The 19,479-nt window shown below is 42.3% G+C and overlaps 1 protein-coding gene across 2 annotated transcripts in view; it reads right to left on the bottom strand.

The window, feature by feature from the left end:
• Dse (dermatan sulfate epimerase) overlaps positions 1–19,479 on the bottom strand; it is a 56,471-nt gene that overhangs the window by 3,210 nt on the left and 33,782 nt on the right. For both annotated transcript variants that reach the window (XM_048425134.3, XM_048425136.3), the window contains 3 exons: positions 7,571–7,824; positions 4,992–5,231; positions 1,303–1,510 (listed from right to left, as the gene is read on the bottom strand). In XM_048425134.3, the coding sequence (XP_048281091.3) occupies positions 1,303–1,510; positions 4,992–5,231; positions 7,571–7,824 (702 nt within the window). The remainder of the gene's footprint in view (positions 1–1,302; positions 1,511–4,991; positions 5,232–7,570; positions 7,825–19,479) is intronic.

Genomic DNA, 19,479 nt, shown 5'->3' with positions numbered 1-19,479 from the left:
CCAAACTTCAGAGATAAAATGTGACTTATTTTTATTCATGCTTAATGTTCATTAATGGAATATGAATGATACTTAACACAAAATGCTGCAGATGTTAAGCACAAAGATGATTATTTTCACAACCTAGGACAACTGCCTTGATAAGATCATGTGATCTGCTGCTCTAAGAAGATGTGAGCTCACTTCTAACGCATACATACTTTTGCTTAGTGAACAAGTCACCTGCGGTTGAGTTGGTCTTACTGGTGTTTGGCTTTCTCGATTTCTGGGGTCTCCGTATCAGGATATCAGAAGTCCTCTCTGTACTGAGGTCTAGTAGAGTATTTGCTTAATTAAGGTAACAGCAAATATACAGAAAGCTGAATGACCATTTTCTCGGCTCTTGATAGATTTAAATATTCTTACAGGGGTATATTTAAACTTTAGATGCAGCATTAATCTAACTCCTACAGCTAGCTTTCTAGAATTTTCTTGGCTGCCCTTTTACGGGTGAAAATCCAATCATGTAATTACTGCATATACCTTGGAGGAGCTAATATCTCTAATTCCCCTGTGAAAAGAGTTCCACAATGCCAGTTAAATGACAGGTAGTTCCTGCTTTGATAATTTTTCTCCTTGTTTAAACATCAGGAGTGGGGGAGAAAAAAAGTCAAGAAAATTCTACAGAAAACTGATTTGGAGGCTAAATGCAAATTTCAATAGCTTCGAAAAACTCAACCATTAACTGCCATCTTGATTTTAACTTATTTGAGGACAACATACTTGGCAACACTTAAAAAAAGAGGGAGGTAGGCAAGATGTTTCCAGGCTTAACAGACTACAACAAAAAGAATTACATGGTCTTTTTATTATCAAAGTGAAACTGTCAAACACTGTGCTCACTTCTGAACAGCTGCGAAACTCAGGAAAGGCCAAGCCATTAGAGGATTATTATGCTCGATTTACCAAGACAAAACAAATATTTGACTACTTTTTTGGGGGTGTGTGTGTGATCATCAGAGTAATCTGGTCAAAACTGTGAGCTTTCTTTGTCTACTATTTAAAAATGAATGACATAAAATCGAAGAAAAGCAGGTTTGTCTGTGCAGCAGCCCAAGCTTAGGACAGCTCTAGGAAAAGAAAACCATGGACGCAAATGGTAATTAGATCGCCATCTGTTCCAAACAGAGGTTTAGACATTGATAAGAGTTGAATTAAAGATATATCTACTTATGTGACAGGGTTTTTGTTTGCTCGTTTTATAGAAAAACAATGCATAGCATGGGAACCATTTCACTGGAAAACCAGCTCGACATGTCATACCAAAGAAATTCTGTGTGTAGAGTGCACCAGCGCTGTCCTTTGGATGGTGTGCCTGGACCCTCTATCACACGGTTCTTTCTGATCTGGTCAGCTAGCCAGTTTCCACTGCCATTACGCATGACGAATTTATCCAGGAACACTAATTGGCTTTCTGGACCATAAAACCAGTTGTAATTGGAGTCTGCAATGGCCACAGTTCTTTGAAACCCTGCAGAGAGAAGTTCGAAAAGGTTGAGTTTAAAATAGTTTATCCCTATAAAGGTCCAAACGATGCTCATCAAGCCTGTTTTAAAATTACAGCCATCAGTTTGTCTTAGACAAAAGTAAACAAAACTATGATGCGTGTATGCTATGCCAATCCAATTTGCCATAACTGCCCAGAAAGTCTTCCACTGCGTACAAGCTTGGATCTGTTACGAAACAACCTGTCACTGGTAGTAGATGTGCCACACCTCTTAGCATGTACATGCTGCCCCTTCCTCACTCGCCACCAACCCAGCTATGAATGCTGAGGCCTGCATCTAGGACAGACACCACCTTCTGTAGGTGTGGTCCTGAAGATGGAATGGCATTAGGATTTCTTGCATTCTAGGCCAAGATAAGAAAGTAGGGTGCTTCAATTTAATAGGCTTCCAATAAAGTAAAACTTACTTTGCTTATAAGGGTGATGACAAAAATTGAATCCCCAATAAAGCTTCTACTATCACATACTGCTAGAATTTAAAGGAGAAAAATAAAAATAAATATGCAAAGATCATGAAGACAGGTACCATTACCGGAGTTTGGGAAGAAAATGAAAAGCAAATTCAGATATCATTGATTGAGCAGAAAGGAAGAAAACCCTATGCCAGCTGAGAATAGCTACTACTATAATATCAATCATAGCAGAGGAAAAGGGGGAGGGAAAGAGAGAGAGAGAGAGAGAGAGAGAGAGAGAGAGAGAGAGAAAAGAGTTGAGAATAGGTTAAAAGAATTAAAAACAGAATTGCTTCTAAAATGTTATCATGAATATTTACAGCTAATAATTTGATTTCCAATAGTTTTATAAGCAATCTTCTAACATAATTATATTATAAAATATGGCATGTCAAAACTCATACCACAAGTTCCTTAAAATTAGAGGACATACTCCTCTTTAAGTGTCAAACCGCCTAGTACAATGCCTGGCTTAGAGATGTTCGGTAGTATGTTGCATTATTAAGCACAAACAGCTAAGTCCCCTCCTAAATGCACTCTTACTGTCTTTTCCCTTGGGAAATGACCACACATGTGCTTACAGCAGCCCCAATCCCGGAAAGCTGTGCGATCTCAGCTCAAATCACAAACACAGGAACCTCCTCAAGGTTCCCTACTCTAGACAATTCTTGATTATCAACAAGAACATCAAAATATACTTCTTTTCTAGGTCTAAAAAAAAAAAACAGTAGCATTCCCACGGTATAACTAAATAGAATCTTTAGGTGGCCATTTGTTATGCAGTTGTATTTTTATCTTTGTGTGTGCGCAGATGTGCACATGAGATGGGGTTCGTGTGGAGGTCAGAGGACAATCTCAGGTGTCAGTTCTCACCGTTCACCGTATTTTCGGCACGATCTCTTGCTGCTCACTCCTGTGTGTACCAGGCTAGTTGGCCCACAACATTCCAAAGCATTATCCCATTTCCCCATATAAGTGTTGACATCACAGATGCATGCTGCTGACTCAGGCTTAACATGGGTTCCAGGAATTCAAGTCAAACTCAGGTCCTCAAAGCTACACGACAAATATTTTGTTCCCTGAGCCACTTCCATGGTGCATTGGTTTGTGCATGACTCATCTATAAAGGAGAATCTGTCTATACGCACACGTGTGGAGTGAAAAGGTTTAAATACCGGATTCTTGGTTGAATCTTAGGATCACTCTGAGTTTTACTTCCTGTTGCTGTGGTACAGTTCCCTGACAAAGGGAACGTAATGGAGAAAACGCTTATGTGGATTACACTTTCTAGTTACACCCTATTGTTTGCAGAAGGTGGCAGGAACTCAAAGCGGCCAGTCACAACACACTCCACAGTCAGGAGCAGAGAGCAGTGAATTAGTGAACTGATGTGTGTATACTAGCGTTCAGCTAGCTTCCTCTACTCATGCAGTTCAGAATCCCCTTCCTAGAGGATGGTGCCACCCACTGGGAGCAAATAATGTGATCAAGACAAACTCCCACAGACCTCCCCACCACCATCCTAATTTAGATAATCCCTCGGAGAGACCTCCTTACCTACCGTTGTACCAAGCTGACATCAGAACTGTTACAGTTTCAATATGAAATGTTCACCTTAGGCTCATGTGTTCGAACACTCAGTCCCCAGCTGGTATCAGTGTTTGGGACAGTAGTTACAGGACTTTTCGAAAGTGGAGTCTTGCTGGAAGAAGTTTGACGCTAGGGACACTGGGGACACTGAGGCTTTAGCCCCGCCCAGTTTCCTGTCTCCCTCTCTGGTTCCTGTGTGCAGATGCCATGCGGTTAGCCAGCATCACCCTTTCGCTGTCATGCCTTCCTACCCTGTTGCCATGTCTTTTCTGCTCTTGTTCCCTCCGGGATTATTATAAGCCCACATAATTATTATTTATACTTATTAATTATAAGCCAAATTCATCTTCTTTTGTAAGCTGCTTTTTGTCAAGGTTTTGGGGTTTTTGTTTGTGGGTTTTTTGTTTGTTTGTTTTTATTTTTATCATACAACAGAAAGGAAACTAGAAAATTAAGCATCAGAATCATCAAAAATTTACCTCCTAAATTTTCTTATCTTAGTCCTGTTTTAGAAACCAGAAGGATTATAAAGATGTCTTAGAAATGAGTAAGTTATCAAATCATATAAATAATTAGGAACACAATGGCAGAGCAGCATGTAACTAAAGTTTGTGTGTGTGTGTGGTTTTTTTTTGAGACAGGGTTTCTTTGTAGCTTTGGAGCCTGTCTTGGAACTAGCTATTGTAGACCAGGCTGACCTCGAACTCACAGAGATCTGCTTGCCTCTACCTCCTGAGTGCTGGGATTAAAGGTGTGCACCACCACCACCTGACTATGACTAAAATTTTATATCATTTTATTGTTTTGTTCTGTATATTCTGTGCCATTTACTCTAATACAACATTTAATCAGATATGCACATCATAGTATTTCACTGCGGTTTTATTACTTTTTTCTTTTAAAAAAAGTGTTAAAACTTCATTAAAACCAGGGTCTTATGTATGTTTAGCTAGCATTCTACCACGGAACTACACCTCGGCTCAATGAAACACTCAAAGAAAATACTAAGCTTCAAATACAAAATGTATATAAAATCTACCATTCATTTCAAGTCTGTAGAGTTTTAATAAAAAAACCTAAATCCCAAATCTACCATCAACCTAACCTTGGACCTCAGAAAAGAAACTGAAGTACAATTATCTTGTTTAGGTTCATGAAAATGAATTTATGGCTATCAAGTTTAAATATACAACGAAAGTTCCAACCTTTAAAATACTGAAACTAGCAAATCTTCGTGCTAGCTCCAAAAATGTTTGATTTCTATATAGCTCTTAAATTTTTCTTTGGACGAAAAAGAAACTTTCACCTCAGTAGACAAGCCCTCCTGCGCGGCTCATGTCTGTGTTTATTCTAGCTCATGATCACAGTCAAAATGATGTAGTTTTTCTCCCTCTTCATCGTACCTGGCAAGATGGTCCTGTACATGAAGGCAAAGTGTTGCTTCAGCCACGGATGGCCAAAGTGGTTGATGTCAAAGTGCCTCTGAACGAGAAACATGTACTGGAACAGCGATCTAGTGGTGTAACTGCCGTACGCCACTCCTTCATAGAGCGAGCCATCCGTCACCTCTCTCAGCAAGACCAGAGACTTCTCCATGATGGTCAGAACTTGTTTGGTCCACAGGTAGGCCTCTTGAAGGTACCCTGAAAGAGGAAAACAAAGATTAGGGGCTGAAGCAGAACATGGATAAAAACATGACCAAACAAAACTCTGCAAGTTATCCAAGCAGTTTTTATTATTACAAATCACATTTTGCAATGCTCCCAGTTTGTCACCATGATAAATGACAACCAGTTCCAGTTTGTAGTAAGTCCATGGTAAAGGCTAAGACATTTCTGAATATAGGCCACTTATTAACTAAACAAACTTAAACTCTCAAATGAGGATCAAGGAATTTCCCAATTTTTATCAGACTAAAGTGACACCTACCTCATATCACAACTTGCATTTAACTTCAGAAAAAGTTTCCCTCAAAACTTCTCAGAAAGGTTTTCTGGAAGTCCATCACTTGGCCAAGCTTCCCATGTTCACACTAACCTGAAGAGAGTGCTATAAATGCTAAAGATGCTTCTCTCAATTTGTCCAATCACAGAAGGCGACTCTAGTCCGTCTGTGCTTTCAGATTCCAGATCGAAATCTAATAGTGAGATGAGTGAGCTGGGGATCCTGAGGTGGTCAGGGGCAAGGTGCATGATTGTGTTCAAGCATTCCTTCACATGACCACACTGAATCAGCTGGGGATCCTGAGGTAGGCAAGGGCAAGGTGCAAGGCCGTGTTCAAGCATTCCTTCACATGACCACACTGTTTGATTTTCCCACTGAAGATTATGGACTTTCTAGAAATCTTGCACTAAGGTAACAGTACCTCTTCATGTTACAATCTACACAGCACTGAACAGAACCTGATTTAGTCATTTCCACAAGCCAGTTACCCCTTGCTGTCCCCAATCCACAGAAAAGCTAGCTTATGTGAGACCTTGGGTGCCTGACTCAGAATGAACAGAACTCTGGTCTGAACCGAGGCTTGACGCCATCCTTGTTTCAGTGGCTCATTTCAAAAGCACCCTATGCCAGGATAAGGGTGAGCTTCTATGATGGGTGGAGCCTGTGCCCTACTCCACAAGCATGTGTGTCATGTCTGTATGACCACACTACCACAGGCTGCTGGGCAATGGGCTAGTTGGTAGGGTCAGCAGTGACTCAGGTTCCAAGTGAAGCCATGTTCGTCAGTACCTAAGGACCCCCCTACTCTCACACTTTGTTATAGCTGTAGTCTGGCTCTTGCTACCACCCAACTCCCCACTTTTTAGCAGTCTGCCTACCCTTTCTCATCACCAGTCCCTAAAGCCACAGTCCCTTTCCTTCCCTGTGTCCTCCATCTCCAGCCAGATGGACAAACGACTAAAGCCTGGCTATGGTTTTGTAGATATCACACTACCTGGCTCTCCCTGTTTGTTCTTCCAATAGCTATCTCTCCCGACAGTGTCTACCAACATACTCTGCAGACTGCAAAGCAAGTCATCCAGGACAAGATTCAAGTTGTCAGTAGAAGCTTTTACTGAGACTTAAATACAAGCGGTGGTTGACCAACAAAACAGAAAGAAAGCTGGGTACAGCAAGTTCTTGTTGGATAATCTGTAAAATGTTAATTAATTAATTCTTTTTCTCTCATTTTTTTCCTTCTTTCTCTTTTGTCTTCTTTTCTTTTTGAGACTGAACCTAGAGACTTACACATGCTAGGAGACCCTACCATTAGGGCACATTCCCAGCCATATAAAATGCTACTTATAGGCAACATGAATAGGACCTTAAGTTAGTCTAGGTTTCAAATCTCCAATGATATTTTAAATGTTTTAATAATTTACTGTGATTTTATTGATGCTTCCCTTAAATAAAGTCTTAGCCACGGATTTCCACAGGGGTCACAACTAAATTAGAGTCATAGAAGTAATGTTACGTATTACACAAAGTAACTACCAGACCACAAAAACTGTTTCCAACTCTGATCCAAATTATCTAGGCTAGGTGTTCTGACGGGTTGTTTGTGTGTGTGTGTGTGTGATGGGGGTGACAGTTATACTTGGGTCATGCTTGTGCACGCTGGGAATATGAATTTAAATTTGAAAGCTTTTAAAACCTCCATTTATCCCACGTTGACAATCTCCTACTGTCAGAATTCCCTAAAAGAATGAACGCTCCTCGCTAATCCCGTGTTGCAGGGGTGTGGTCTAGAACAGTTATTAGCCAGCATTAGAAAACCTGCAGGCTAGTATCTCTAGCTGAAATGTAAGATGTTATGTGTCCTTAGTAACCCAAGAGAAGCCCTGGATACTACTTCATCTATGGCTTAATTAGGATGCAAGTATAAACATGTTCCTAAGAACAGTCAGAAAAAAATGCTCATGCTTCCATCATGGCAGCTCTGACTGGCATCGGCTCAGGCAAGGCCCTCCCTGGCTCTGTTAGGATCACACACACACACCTTGGTTCATCAGAACGAGGCTCCCAGTGAGTAAGGCCATGCAGTTGGTGGGCTGATGGTTGTGAAGGTACTGGAACCCCCATCCTCTTCTGTACGAAGTTTCGTACATGTAGCTTGAGGCATTGGCAATCACTTCGAGAAATGTCTCCTGTTGTGTCTTGCTCAGGTAGTTGTATAAGAAGTCATAGGCAGTGGCAAAACCCACCAGGGAGTGGGCAAGCGGGACTTCATCCCAAGGAGCATCTTTTACCAACCTGTAAAGAAAATAATCCACAGCTGAGTGCAGGCCTCACGCCGTTCATCAGTCTTCACAAAGGGGACAAATGTAGAGATCAACCAAGAGGGCTAAGGACCCGTAATGGACCTTAGGCTCCAGCATAGAGCCAGTCTCGTGTGCAGATGACAGAGTTAACATGCCTCTCTTCCCAGGCTTCTGGTTACACTGAGACTTTTAGGATGTTTTTTTTTTTTCCTTTAGATTTTCCATTCTTGATGAGAGGTAGATGAAAAACACTCAGACATATAAAGAACAGAACATGTAATGGCAAGTCAGCTCAGTGCTCACCCCCATTTCCTGCATGCTGCTTTTTAGGGTGCCTTGTGAAAACAGATGAACAGGTGCATTGATCTCATTTTCCTCAGTTGATTAACATGAAGTATGGTGGCCTACATCATCACAGTGTGGACAGAACTACAAGGTCAACACCATGAAGGGAGGAGTGGCTAAAATACTGATGAGACTGAGTCAGAGATGAGGCGAAGTGACCTGGTCACCCTGTCAGAATTTCATTGCTCCTCTGAAATGAAGTTCTACACCTCCCCCTTGTTTTTCTGATTGTGTGTGTGTGTGTGTGTGTGTGTGTGTGTGTATGCACATGTGTGCACCCCATAGGAGAATTCAGGTCTTAAAAGGGGTCTTTGCTCTTTTCCATTCACAATTGGATTCCCAGGCACAGAACTGCATGTGGCACACAGACAACTCCTAATAAGTGGTTTTGGAAAGAAAGGAAAAATGAAGGGACTGATGTCCGAAACCAGGCCACACTGCTTACAACAATTATGTGGTCTTTATGAAACCAGGCATTTGGCAGGATCTCTTTGCATGTATAATAATCTCATCATTCTGATTAGCTGTCCTGGTACCACAGCCTGGTACTGAAAAGACAAAGACTGATGTTTCTTATTCATTTGCTCCTACTAAAAAACGATGCCCTTCTGTGGCCATTCAGCTTGCCAGCATCGTAATGCTTAGAAAAACACCCCTGCTTCTAAAAACAAAACCAAACATAATGCTATGCCATTGCCAGGGAGTGGGGAACAAGTGACTGGTGAGACTGGCAGGTCACGTTGTTTGTGCCCAACTCTGTGTCATCGTGTCATATAATGATGAATCTATAAATAGCAGTGTCTACACCTAGCTGCAACAGCCCTGCTGTCAGTAGCTTGCTAGCACCAGTCAAGTCCTTCCACACCTGTGTAAACAATTACTCTATTGCTACAAACAGAACATGGTATATAATTCCCAACCTTTGTAAAATATTGCAGTGCTAATTTCTCTCATGTTTTCTAGGTCCTGAGCATTCTAGTTTGCTCTGTTCAAGCGGTTTCCCACTCAACAAAGCATGCCCATAAAGTTGATGTTGGCACCGGCATCCCAGCATCATTTTCAAAGCTGGCCTGTGAGTTGCATGTGTAGACATTTATCTAAATCCTTTCCCTAATAGTCTTATCCCGCCTCAGCTACAGAGAACAGCAATAAAACTGTACTTTTATGGTCACAGAAACTAAAAGAATTTTACTTTCAGCCCATGGATGCAACAAGAAGATATCTCTTATTCAATGTGATCTGGGCAGTAGCTAATCAATTTACTGAAAAGTCTAAGTGGGGGAATTGTTAAGAAATTAAGCAGACATTTATACATTTTCTTTCACCTTATAGCATTTATCAATTTTCTTCCACCTTCCTAATGCTGTGACCTTAAAGCATAGGTTCTCCACCTATTCCTAACGTCGCGACCTGTGGATTTCATACTACCACTAATTTTTATGGAATTAGCACAGTTTTAGTGTAGAAGCAAAGACAAATACCCATAAATATCTGAAGCGATTACTCAAATCCTTTTCAAGCACACATCTGTGAAGCTACGTTTTCCTCATGCATATCAGCTGAGAAAGCAGACGAGCAAGGTTTGTGAAGAATGTGAAACCAACACCTCCCCTTTCACAAAGTACTTATTAATTTTTTTCCTGAAAGTCTTTATTTCTATCACTGGAGCTCAAAGGTAAAATGCTTTCCTGGCATATGTGAGTCATGGGTTCAAGAAAAAGAAAAGAAGAAAAAAGGTACAAGTATCTTTCCAAAATTAACAGCCTAATAAGATCAATTTTTTATTATAATAATTTTATGTGTAGACCATTTTGTACTATCATAAATGCTTTCTGAATTATCCATCACGTTCATTAGGCAGTAGCAGACAATCTATAAAGTTTGTATTGCTTCAGATTTGACAAATTACTTGATTACATAGCGATAAAAAAGAAGTCTGACAAAAAAGTTGGTGTGTATATTTTCTAGATCTGATTTTAAAATGTCAAAACTACTCAGTTTCAATTTTTCATATAGTTTTCATTGATGTAGATAGTAGACAGAATATAATTATCTGGAAAATACCAATATTTAGTATTTGAAGGCTCACAGAACATATATAGATTTTCCTAGAGTGGTCTAGCTTGGGCTGTTGTAACAAATGCTTCAACAGCAGAAATGTAACTTCTCAAAGTTGTGCAGGACAAAGTCTGAGGTCAGTGAGTCGGCATGATGAGGTGTTCCTGGCACCTCTCTCCTTGATGGGTGGATCCTAGACCCCCCAACTCGTCTCTCTGTGTTCTCACAAGGTTTTTCCTGAGCTTCTAGGTTAAGAGAGAGCACTCAAATCTCAGTTCTCATAAGGGCATTAATCCCATTATGAGGGGCCCATAACTAAAACCTCATCTACATCTAACTACCTCTAACATAGTCACATCTCCAAAACTGTCCACATGAGGACATGATCTTTAGCATGAAATTTTTTGGGAGGGGGGAATAATTCAAGTCATAGAAACTGTTTATTTCATTTATATAACTACTATTAACACAAATGCTTTGAATAAAGGAACTTAGGTATTTCGATTATTATTTAGTCAACATGGGTGATAATTTTTATTAGTCAGTTATACATAAGAAATAAATATGGATTTCCCTTTCCCCACATCTGTGCCAACATTTGCTGTTAATAGTATTCTTTTTTTTTAAAGGTTTATTTGCATAGGAGAGCTGGCTTAGCAATTAAAAGTACCAGAGGACATATCACTACATTATACCTTCAAGGCAAAAATGATTTTACAGATGTGCTTAAGGGCTGTGTGATGGAAGTTAGTAAAGACTGCCATGTGCATGGGTCCTTTAAGGCAAAGAACTTCTGGCAGTGGATAGGAGATGGCGCTATGGAGCAGAAGCAGAGAGACATACTATCATCATGTTGACAGTGGAGGAAGAGAACCATGAACAAGGGGTACAAAAGCTACAAAAAAATAATAAGGAAAGGAATCCTGCCCTACAGTAGAAGAACACAACCCTACCAAAACCATTTTGAGTTGTATAAAGTTGGAAAATAGTTCATAGAATGGTTCAGTTGCCAATAGCTTTTGTCAACTGAAAATGCATGCCTAGGCCAATGAGTTCTCAGTTATTTATAATCTTGTTCCAGTGTGTAAATCCATCGTGTTTATCTTGTGCATAGCTGTTCTAAAGGATATTATTTTGTGTATTATATGTCTGTAATGTACATTGAAATATTACGTAAAACATAAGACCTGCGTATGGATGATGCAACCAACTACCAAAGGGTCAAGCCAACAAAAACACTAAGTAAACCATGAATAGTTAAATGAAATGTAAACACAATATTAAGCTCATTAAACCTGTAATATACCTATAAAATGAGCTGCACTGCAATTAGAAAGACATGAGAATTGTTTTTAAGACAATGAACCCGTGCAAGAATATGAGGGAAGACATGTTTATTGTCTTATGATTTTTCTGTAACCACCCGAGAGAATGACAAGAGAGGCCTTCTCCCTCAGAGCCTGCTGAAGGAAGCAATCCTCTGACATACCTTGTCCTCAGGGTCCCCGCTCTCAAACCATGAAAGAATGCATTCTGCTGTGTAAGCAATTTATCTACGCTTAGAGCAGTAACAAACACAACTTAAAGAGTCCAGCACTGCAGCTCTCTAGAACCTGCTTCACTCTTTCTTAGTGTGCTGCCTAACATTTGGCTATCACCCTATACACTTTAAGGTGTGATCCACTAACATGGGAGGAAAAAAAGCAAAAGACAATCAGAGGCAACAAAACTCAATTCTGCTTACAGCAAAATTGTAATCAAATTGATACATCTTTTTCTTCTTAGGGCAAAAATTCTGTATTGGTTATATTTGTATTGCTGTGATAAAATGCCCAACATAAAGCAACTTAGGGGGCTGGAGAGATGGCTCAGAGGTTAAGAGCACTGGCAGCTCTTCCAGAGGTCTTGAGTTCAACTCCCAGGAACCACATAGTGGCCCACAACCATCAATAGTGAGCGGGATCGGGTGTCGTCTTCTGGTGTAAAGGTGTACATGCAGGTAGAGCACTCACATAAAAGAAATAAACAAACCTTTTTTTTTTTTTTAAAAAAAAGCATCTTAGGGTAGGAAGGGATTATTTGAGTATACAGTTCCAGGTTATAGTCCATCACTGCGGGGAAGTCAAGGCAGAATATTGAACAGCTAGTCACGGCACATCCACAGCCCTGAGCAGAGAGAAATAAATGAACGCAAACTGCCTTGTACTTAGCTCCATTTCCACACTTACACGGCCAAAGACCCACATCTAGGGAATGGTGCTGCACACAAGGAATGGGCTTTCTCAGCTCAACTGAAGTAATCAAGACAATCCCCAGGATATGCCCACAGGCCAATCCAATCTAGACAATCTCTTACTGAGCACCCCTTCCCAGGTAAGTCATATTTTAAAAGGTCTGACATTAACCGTCTTTGATATCCTGTAAGTAGTTTGATATCCTGTAAGTAGTTATGCCCTTCAAGCACAGAGTTTCCCAGCAGAACCTGCTGCTTGGGAGATGCTTGGCTGAAGCTGATGTTGTCCTGACACTGCAGCAGAGGGTCTGAGGCATATTGGAAGCCTACCGTGAGGTCATTAGGATGGAGCTCAAGAAACCAGAGAAGCTCAGAACATCCAGAGCAGAAAGTATAAGGTGCTGAGCCATGGTACATATGCAAGCACACTACCTGTGCTCAGCAGCCAGCTTAAGAAAGAAAGATAGAATTTATCACTCGTGTCAAAAACAAGGAGGACATCCCCGGCCTCCAAACCTTTTTTTTTTTTCTTAGAAGCACTTTACATTAGATATGAATAATGAAATTATGCTTGTAGCAACAACTTCCCAGTTTTAAATCTAAAGATACCTAAGATTTAGATCTAGTCATATTGAAAGTGAAAGTTGACCTCTTTGTTGAATGACATCACATTCTCTCATCTTCTCTGACCACATGGCATGACATCAAACTAGGCTCTCAAACTAGATATAGCCATACTTTAAAGTCTCCACATGAGCAGTCAACTAAGGTAAAATACTTCACACAGTTTTTAAACATTTGACTAGGCTAGGGCTCAGTCTCTAGCAAGGAAAACAAGCAAGCCAACCCAAAAAAACAAAACACAAACACTGTAGAAGAGACTAGAGTTAATATATGACCATAGTTATATGTGTGGGTTTTCTTTATTCTCTTCTTTCCCTTTCTCTGGATTTTTCTTGTAATAGTGGATTCACTGCCAGTGAGACCCGAATGAACTAACAACTGCTCCAAGCTCAAATCACAACTTGCAGCTCACCAAGGACCTTTCTTTTCCCATCTGATAGATCCCCCTACTCCACCATCCCTCTGAGACAGCATGATGTTTCCTTTGGCCTTTAACTGCAAAAAAGGATCTGAGGGTGCCCATGTTGCTGAGGTGCATACAGGGCTGCGGTGCCCCCGTGGCTGCAGTACCCATGTAGTTGTGGTGCCCGTGGCTGTGGTGTCCACATAGCTGTGGTGCCCATGGCTGCTGTGCCCACATGGTTGTGGTACCCACATGGCTGTGTAGCTCGTGGCTGCAGTGCCCTTGTGGTAGCAGTGCCCACATAGCTATGGTGCCCTTGTGGTAGCGGCGCCCACATAGCTGTGGTGCCCATGTGGTTATGGTGCCCACATAGTTGTGGTGCCCACGTGGCTGCGGTGCCCACGTGGCTGCAGTGCCTGACTTCTTCTCATTCTTCCAACTGTTACTCACTAGTGACTTACTGCCACAGAACCACTTTAATTAAATCTGACTTTTGAACTTCCCTTCTAAATATTTTTCACAATCCACAAAAAATGATGCATATTATACTTAAAGGCACATTTCCTATTTCATAATGTGTCCTGGGGACAATTCTATGTATGCATGCTGAAACAGCTACACACATACACACACACACACACACACACACACACACACACACACAATTGCAATACACACGCTGGCAAATTGAAATACTGAAAATGAAGCCTGAGGAGGTGAACTCGGCAATGTCTCGAGAGACCACAGGCACTTTAAAGCTCAGTATATCCAAAGCCTGTTCTCAGAATACTCCAACAGCTCCAAATATTATAAGCTCAGTGATGAGCCCTCTCATTCCTCCAGCATCTGAAAAATAAATTCTTTGTCCCCTGTGGGTCCCAGATATAACTACCCATTCTCATCAATGTTAACTTCTTATCATGAGATACCAGGATTTTATCTGAATAAACTTACAAAGGTCTAACACTTTCTGGCTTGACCTCTCACTTACTCCTATATACGAGCAGAGACTGTACCTAAAACACAGATTGCTACATGAGAAAACACCAGCCAATTCTGTCTCAGAATGGAAGATCCACCATGCATCTGCAAGGTCAGAACTGAACTGAGTCAAGCCACAGCATCTAGTGGAGTTGCCCACTGAACAACCGTGGGTGTGGAGTCCGCAATGTTCAGACTGTGAGAAGGTAGGCAGGGCAAAGAGTCCAAGTTCTTCCACAAAGTGGAAAGCAAATAAAGGGTGCAGACGGAGTTAAAAATGAGCAAAGATAGGACTGAGTGCAGCTCTGAGGTGGAACACTGGTCTGTAATGCCCTCTTACATCCTCAGCACCTACCCAACTCACACATTCACACCCCAGAAAAGGGGCAGACAAAAGCCGGATGTTGTGGCTCACACCTGCAATGGTGGTACTTAATGGCTAACAGAGAAGAATCACTCAAGTTCAAGATGAAACTAGAAAATAGTGAAACAGCTCATCCCCACTCCCCCACTGCAAAACAAACTGTGTAAAGATTTCACCTTCACTGAACTAGACAGAAGCAGGGTAAGATGACTGCAGAAGCTTCTCTCTCTGTCTCTCTGTCTCACCCCTTCCCCCCGACAGAGGGGCTATGACTGGGATCCCCAGTTCTTGACTTGTATTATAGCTGCCACACATTGTTCATTTGGCATTCTTTTATTTTGCAGTGAAAATGTCGCATGTACACACATCGGATCATGTCACCGTCCTGTTAAACCCTTCAAGGGCCTCACAGTGTTCTTAAGAAGAGTCCCAGATCCTTCACATGGTGCAGTGGGTCTTACAGCAGCTGTCTCCGGACTCTAAATCTCACAGCAGACCCCTCCTTCCTGTCGTAAATTTTCAGTTCCTTAAAAGCACCCTTGCATTGCTTTCTTGCATTGCCAGGCTGCTAGGCATCAGCTGCTTTTGCCTGGGACAGTCAAGCACGGTTCTCTCCTTCCGTCACTTGATTATTGTTCTTGTCCCAGCTAGAAAGTCTTGCCCCGTGGCTTCAGGCCTCAGCCAAGCACGTCTTGAACTTGGCTGATGATATTGTTATCTGCACCGATGCTGTCTATTAGTGTCTCTCTTCTGTCAAAACCTAAGAACCCTAGGCAAGAGAGATGTGCAACTTGTACATATGTTTATGTTCGCTACTTAGCAAAATGCTTAAAATTGAGTGTGTTGGCAATTAACTTGTATCAAATAATGTATTTATTACAGATGAAATTGTCTTTGTTGGCATTGATTTGTAAAAGGGTAAACACACAAGCAAGGGAACAGAGCTCACAGTAACATACAGCTTCATGTCACACAGTTGTTATGTGGCAGTTTCCCTGGAGCGAGCCAACACGTCTACTCACCCCAGAAAGGGGTCCACAACAAAGTAATCATTGCACCTATTTCCAAACTGGTGAGCCAACGAGCTGCTGTTGGGGTCGGTAGCAGGAGCACGGATGACTCAAAAGCAGCTGCTGCAACACCAGAAAGCTCACCCTAACATGGGTGATGTGATGATTCCCTGGGGCTCTATCTGCAGCCCCATAGTCCCCGGAGCTCTCCACACCCGTCCCAGTACTGGAGTACTTCACACGGACACACAGGTCTCCGGAGCTCTCCACACAGACACATTGTACTGGAGTACTTCACACAGACAAACAGGTCCCTGGTGCTCTGCAAACACACACACACTGTCTCTAGAGCTCTACACAGAGAGAGAGAGTCCCTGGCACTCTACACACACACACACACACACACACACACACACACACACACACACACACACACACAGGGAGAGAGAGGGAGAGAGAGAGAGTCCCTGGCATTCTACACACAGGTCCACAAGCCCTGAAGTTCTCTATGCAGCTCCAATGTGAACATCTCTGCCTCCACCCGCAGCAACTATTGACTCTGCTTTATGATTCTGGGTAGGGACCTCAAAACTCTTCCAAGTTTTTGTTCTCTGGCACATGCAACATTTTTAAACCACCCTGCAGCCTTGGAGCCTTCTGCAGAGTACGTTACAATTTGGTCAGTTATTTCAATTGGGAAGAACATACTTTTAGCAAGAGTGTTTCGTTAACTCATTGAATCCTCTAAACTACAATTTGAGATAAACATATTATTTAACTCCAACTTACAGAATAGGAACTGATCTGAGAGGCTAAGTAAGAGGCTCAAGGTGACAGAGCTTGGACACACACAGGCAGTCTGGTTCTGGAGTCTTAGATCTTCACTACAATGACGTAGAACCTCCTACTATGGAACACCCCAACCATTTGTTCCCTTCAAAGGCAGGAGGAGGTGGTTTTAAAATGAACACACCAAAGCTTTGCATTGGGAACACATATAAGATGAAGGACTCCAAGGCTCAAGGGTTCTGGGAAGAGAGAACACTGGGAGAAGGGCATTGCATAGGTTCTCAGGGAACCCGAGACCCTGGGGACTAGGACAGAGAGCAAACCCTGACAGTCCTGCCACCTCTGTTTCTGGGATTCCAGGTGACAGACTAGACCAAAGACTGGGGCCGGCTGGGCCTTCAGAGTGAAAGTGGGGCCAAATATACACGAGCAGTCACAGTGTGCAAGTCACCAAATTACATTCCCAGCTGCACGAAGCCTCAGGATTTCTGCACTTGGCAAACCCAGTCATCCATTCGGAGCCAAGTCACTTGTTCCTTCAGTGTCGCTTAGAGGTGTCTGCAGCAGGTACATTATGTTAGGTCCTCTGGGTCCTCAGTAAGTGGGCAGGCCAATGAGGAAGACGGGCACATACACCATAAGCTATACTTCAGGTGAAATGTCCTACAGAGCATCTGAAGGCATTGTCAGAGTAGAGGCAGACCCCAGAGGTTTCTGGAAAGGAGTTTCTTTGGGACATACACTCAGGATCAAACAACCAAATGTGTGCTCTAGTTCTTAGCACAAACCAGTGTGCTAAATTAGAACAAACAAACAAAACAAAACAGTCAAGAGAGCTGCAGGAGATGCGGGGCTGGATACACATCACGAAGGAAGCAGTTAAGCCTAGTCATGGAGTCTGATAGTCTTAGAAGTAAAGATATGGGTGAGTCTGGCTTTCTGCAAGTAGAAAACTTATTGCTCAGGCCCAGGTCATACTTGACGATGGCAGTGCAAGCTGTCTCAGGGGAAACAACATGACGGTCACTAAAACAATAAAATTACAAAATGCGTAAAAGTCAGAAGAAGACAGAAAAGCTGCTCTTTCCGGACGAACACATTTCGTGGTGAGGGTGACAATTCACCTTCATTCAATAACCACAGAACCGACCTCAACAAACTGCACTCAAGAGTCAAGAAAGAACAGTGGGAGGAAGAGGGAAAACAGGCATGGGCAGAGCTCAGCAGGAGACCAGTGGAAGACCATGAATTTGTAAGCAGTGGCATGGGCTGTAGTGTGGAGGCCTAACAACAATAAACACCAAGGTAATCACCGAAGATTTAACTGTCTGTTAGCTCTCCACAGGATGACAAGATACCTGACAACATCACCTCATGGAAAGGAAATAATGAGCTCATAGCTTCAGCTTACAGTCAGTCACCGGCCCCACTGTTTTGACCTCTGGTGAGGGAAAACATGATGGTGGAAACTATACGGTCCAGTGTAAGGCTCATGCCCTGGCAGGTGGAAATAGCCAGCGAGGAAGGGGCTGGAGTTCCAGGGTAGCCTTCCAGGGCATGCCCCATGCAAGTTCCTCCAACTAGTTAGGCTCTCCTTCCTAAAGGGTTCAGCACTCCCCACAGTGCTACTGCTTGAGGGCCTCCACCACATGAGCCTTAGTGGTTAGCTCAGATCTAATCTGCAGCACCCAGGAGCCCTGGTGACAGCAGGAGCAGGGGCAGGGGCAGGGGCAAACAGTCATCTGCCATACGGTGATACAGGCAAGTGAGGCAGAGTAAGTGGACTCAAGACACAGATACGGCCATAAAAAGGACATAAAAAAGTGAAGTATCGTCTCTCTCTCATCAGCTGACTCTCTTCCTACATTCTCTATCTCACGTAGGTACAGTCTGTCACCAGCTACCCAGGCCCATTCTTCACAAGCTTCTCCTTTACCACGTAAATTTCAGGGTACCTCAGAATCACACGGGCGACTACACAAGTCAGGGAGTCAGCAGTGGGGAGGAGAGCTGGGTCCTGTCTTCTGAAGGATGGCCCAAATGCTGAAAGAGACATACTTTGACTCAGCCTTTCCCCCTCCTTGAGATACCAATGGTGGTGTTCGTTCCCCTCCTTGACTAATGGACAAGCTTCTCTTTTCCTGGTTCACTCACACAAGCCGTCATATACAAATGTGCTTTCTAGATACAGGGGTGTGTGCATGGGAGACTGTGTATCTTCCTGCCACGTTCAAAGCCAGCATACAAAAAGAAAAAGAAAACATGGATGAGAGAGCCTGTTAAGCATAGTTAAAATGTGTCCCCTTAATCGATAAAGTCTTAGAACTTGAAAAGTTAAAGACCAATTTGAAAATGCAGAGAAAATGAACTACCTGGCTTTCCAAGAGATCTATTATCAAGAGAGTCAATTAACTCACCTGTTCTCATTATAACAGAGCCAATGAGCACACCTGTAGCATTATCAAGAGATTCAATTAACACATATGTACCATTATCAAGAGATCCAATTAACATACCTGTACCATCATTAGTGGATCCAATGAGCACACCTGTACCATTATCAACCGATCCAATGAACACACCTAGACCATCATTAGCAGATCCAACGAGCACACCTGTACCATCATTAGCAGATCCAATGAGCACACCTGTACCATTACCAAGAGATCCAACAAGCACACCTGTACCATTATCAACCAATTCAATAAACACAACTATACTATCGTTAACAGATTCAATGAGTACATCAGCATCATTATCAACAGATCCAATTAACACACCTGTACCATCATTAGCAGATCCAGTGAGCACACCTGTACCATTACCAACAGATCCAATAA

This window comes from Myodes glareolus, chromosome 1 (genome assembly GCF_982192425.1).
Source record: "Myodes glareolus chromosome 1, mMyoGla1.1, whole genome shotgun sequence".
Classification (NCBI taxonomy): domain Eukaryota; kingdom Metazoa; phylum Chordata; class Mammalia; order Rodentia; family Cricetidae; genus Myodes; species Myodes glareolus.
Note: the sequence above shows the minus strand (reverse complement) of the source record. Positions and strands in the feature narration are given on the sequence as shown.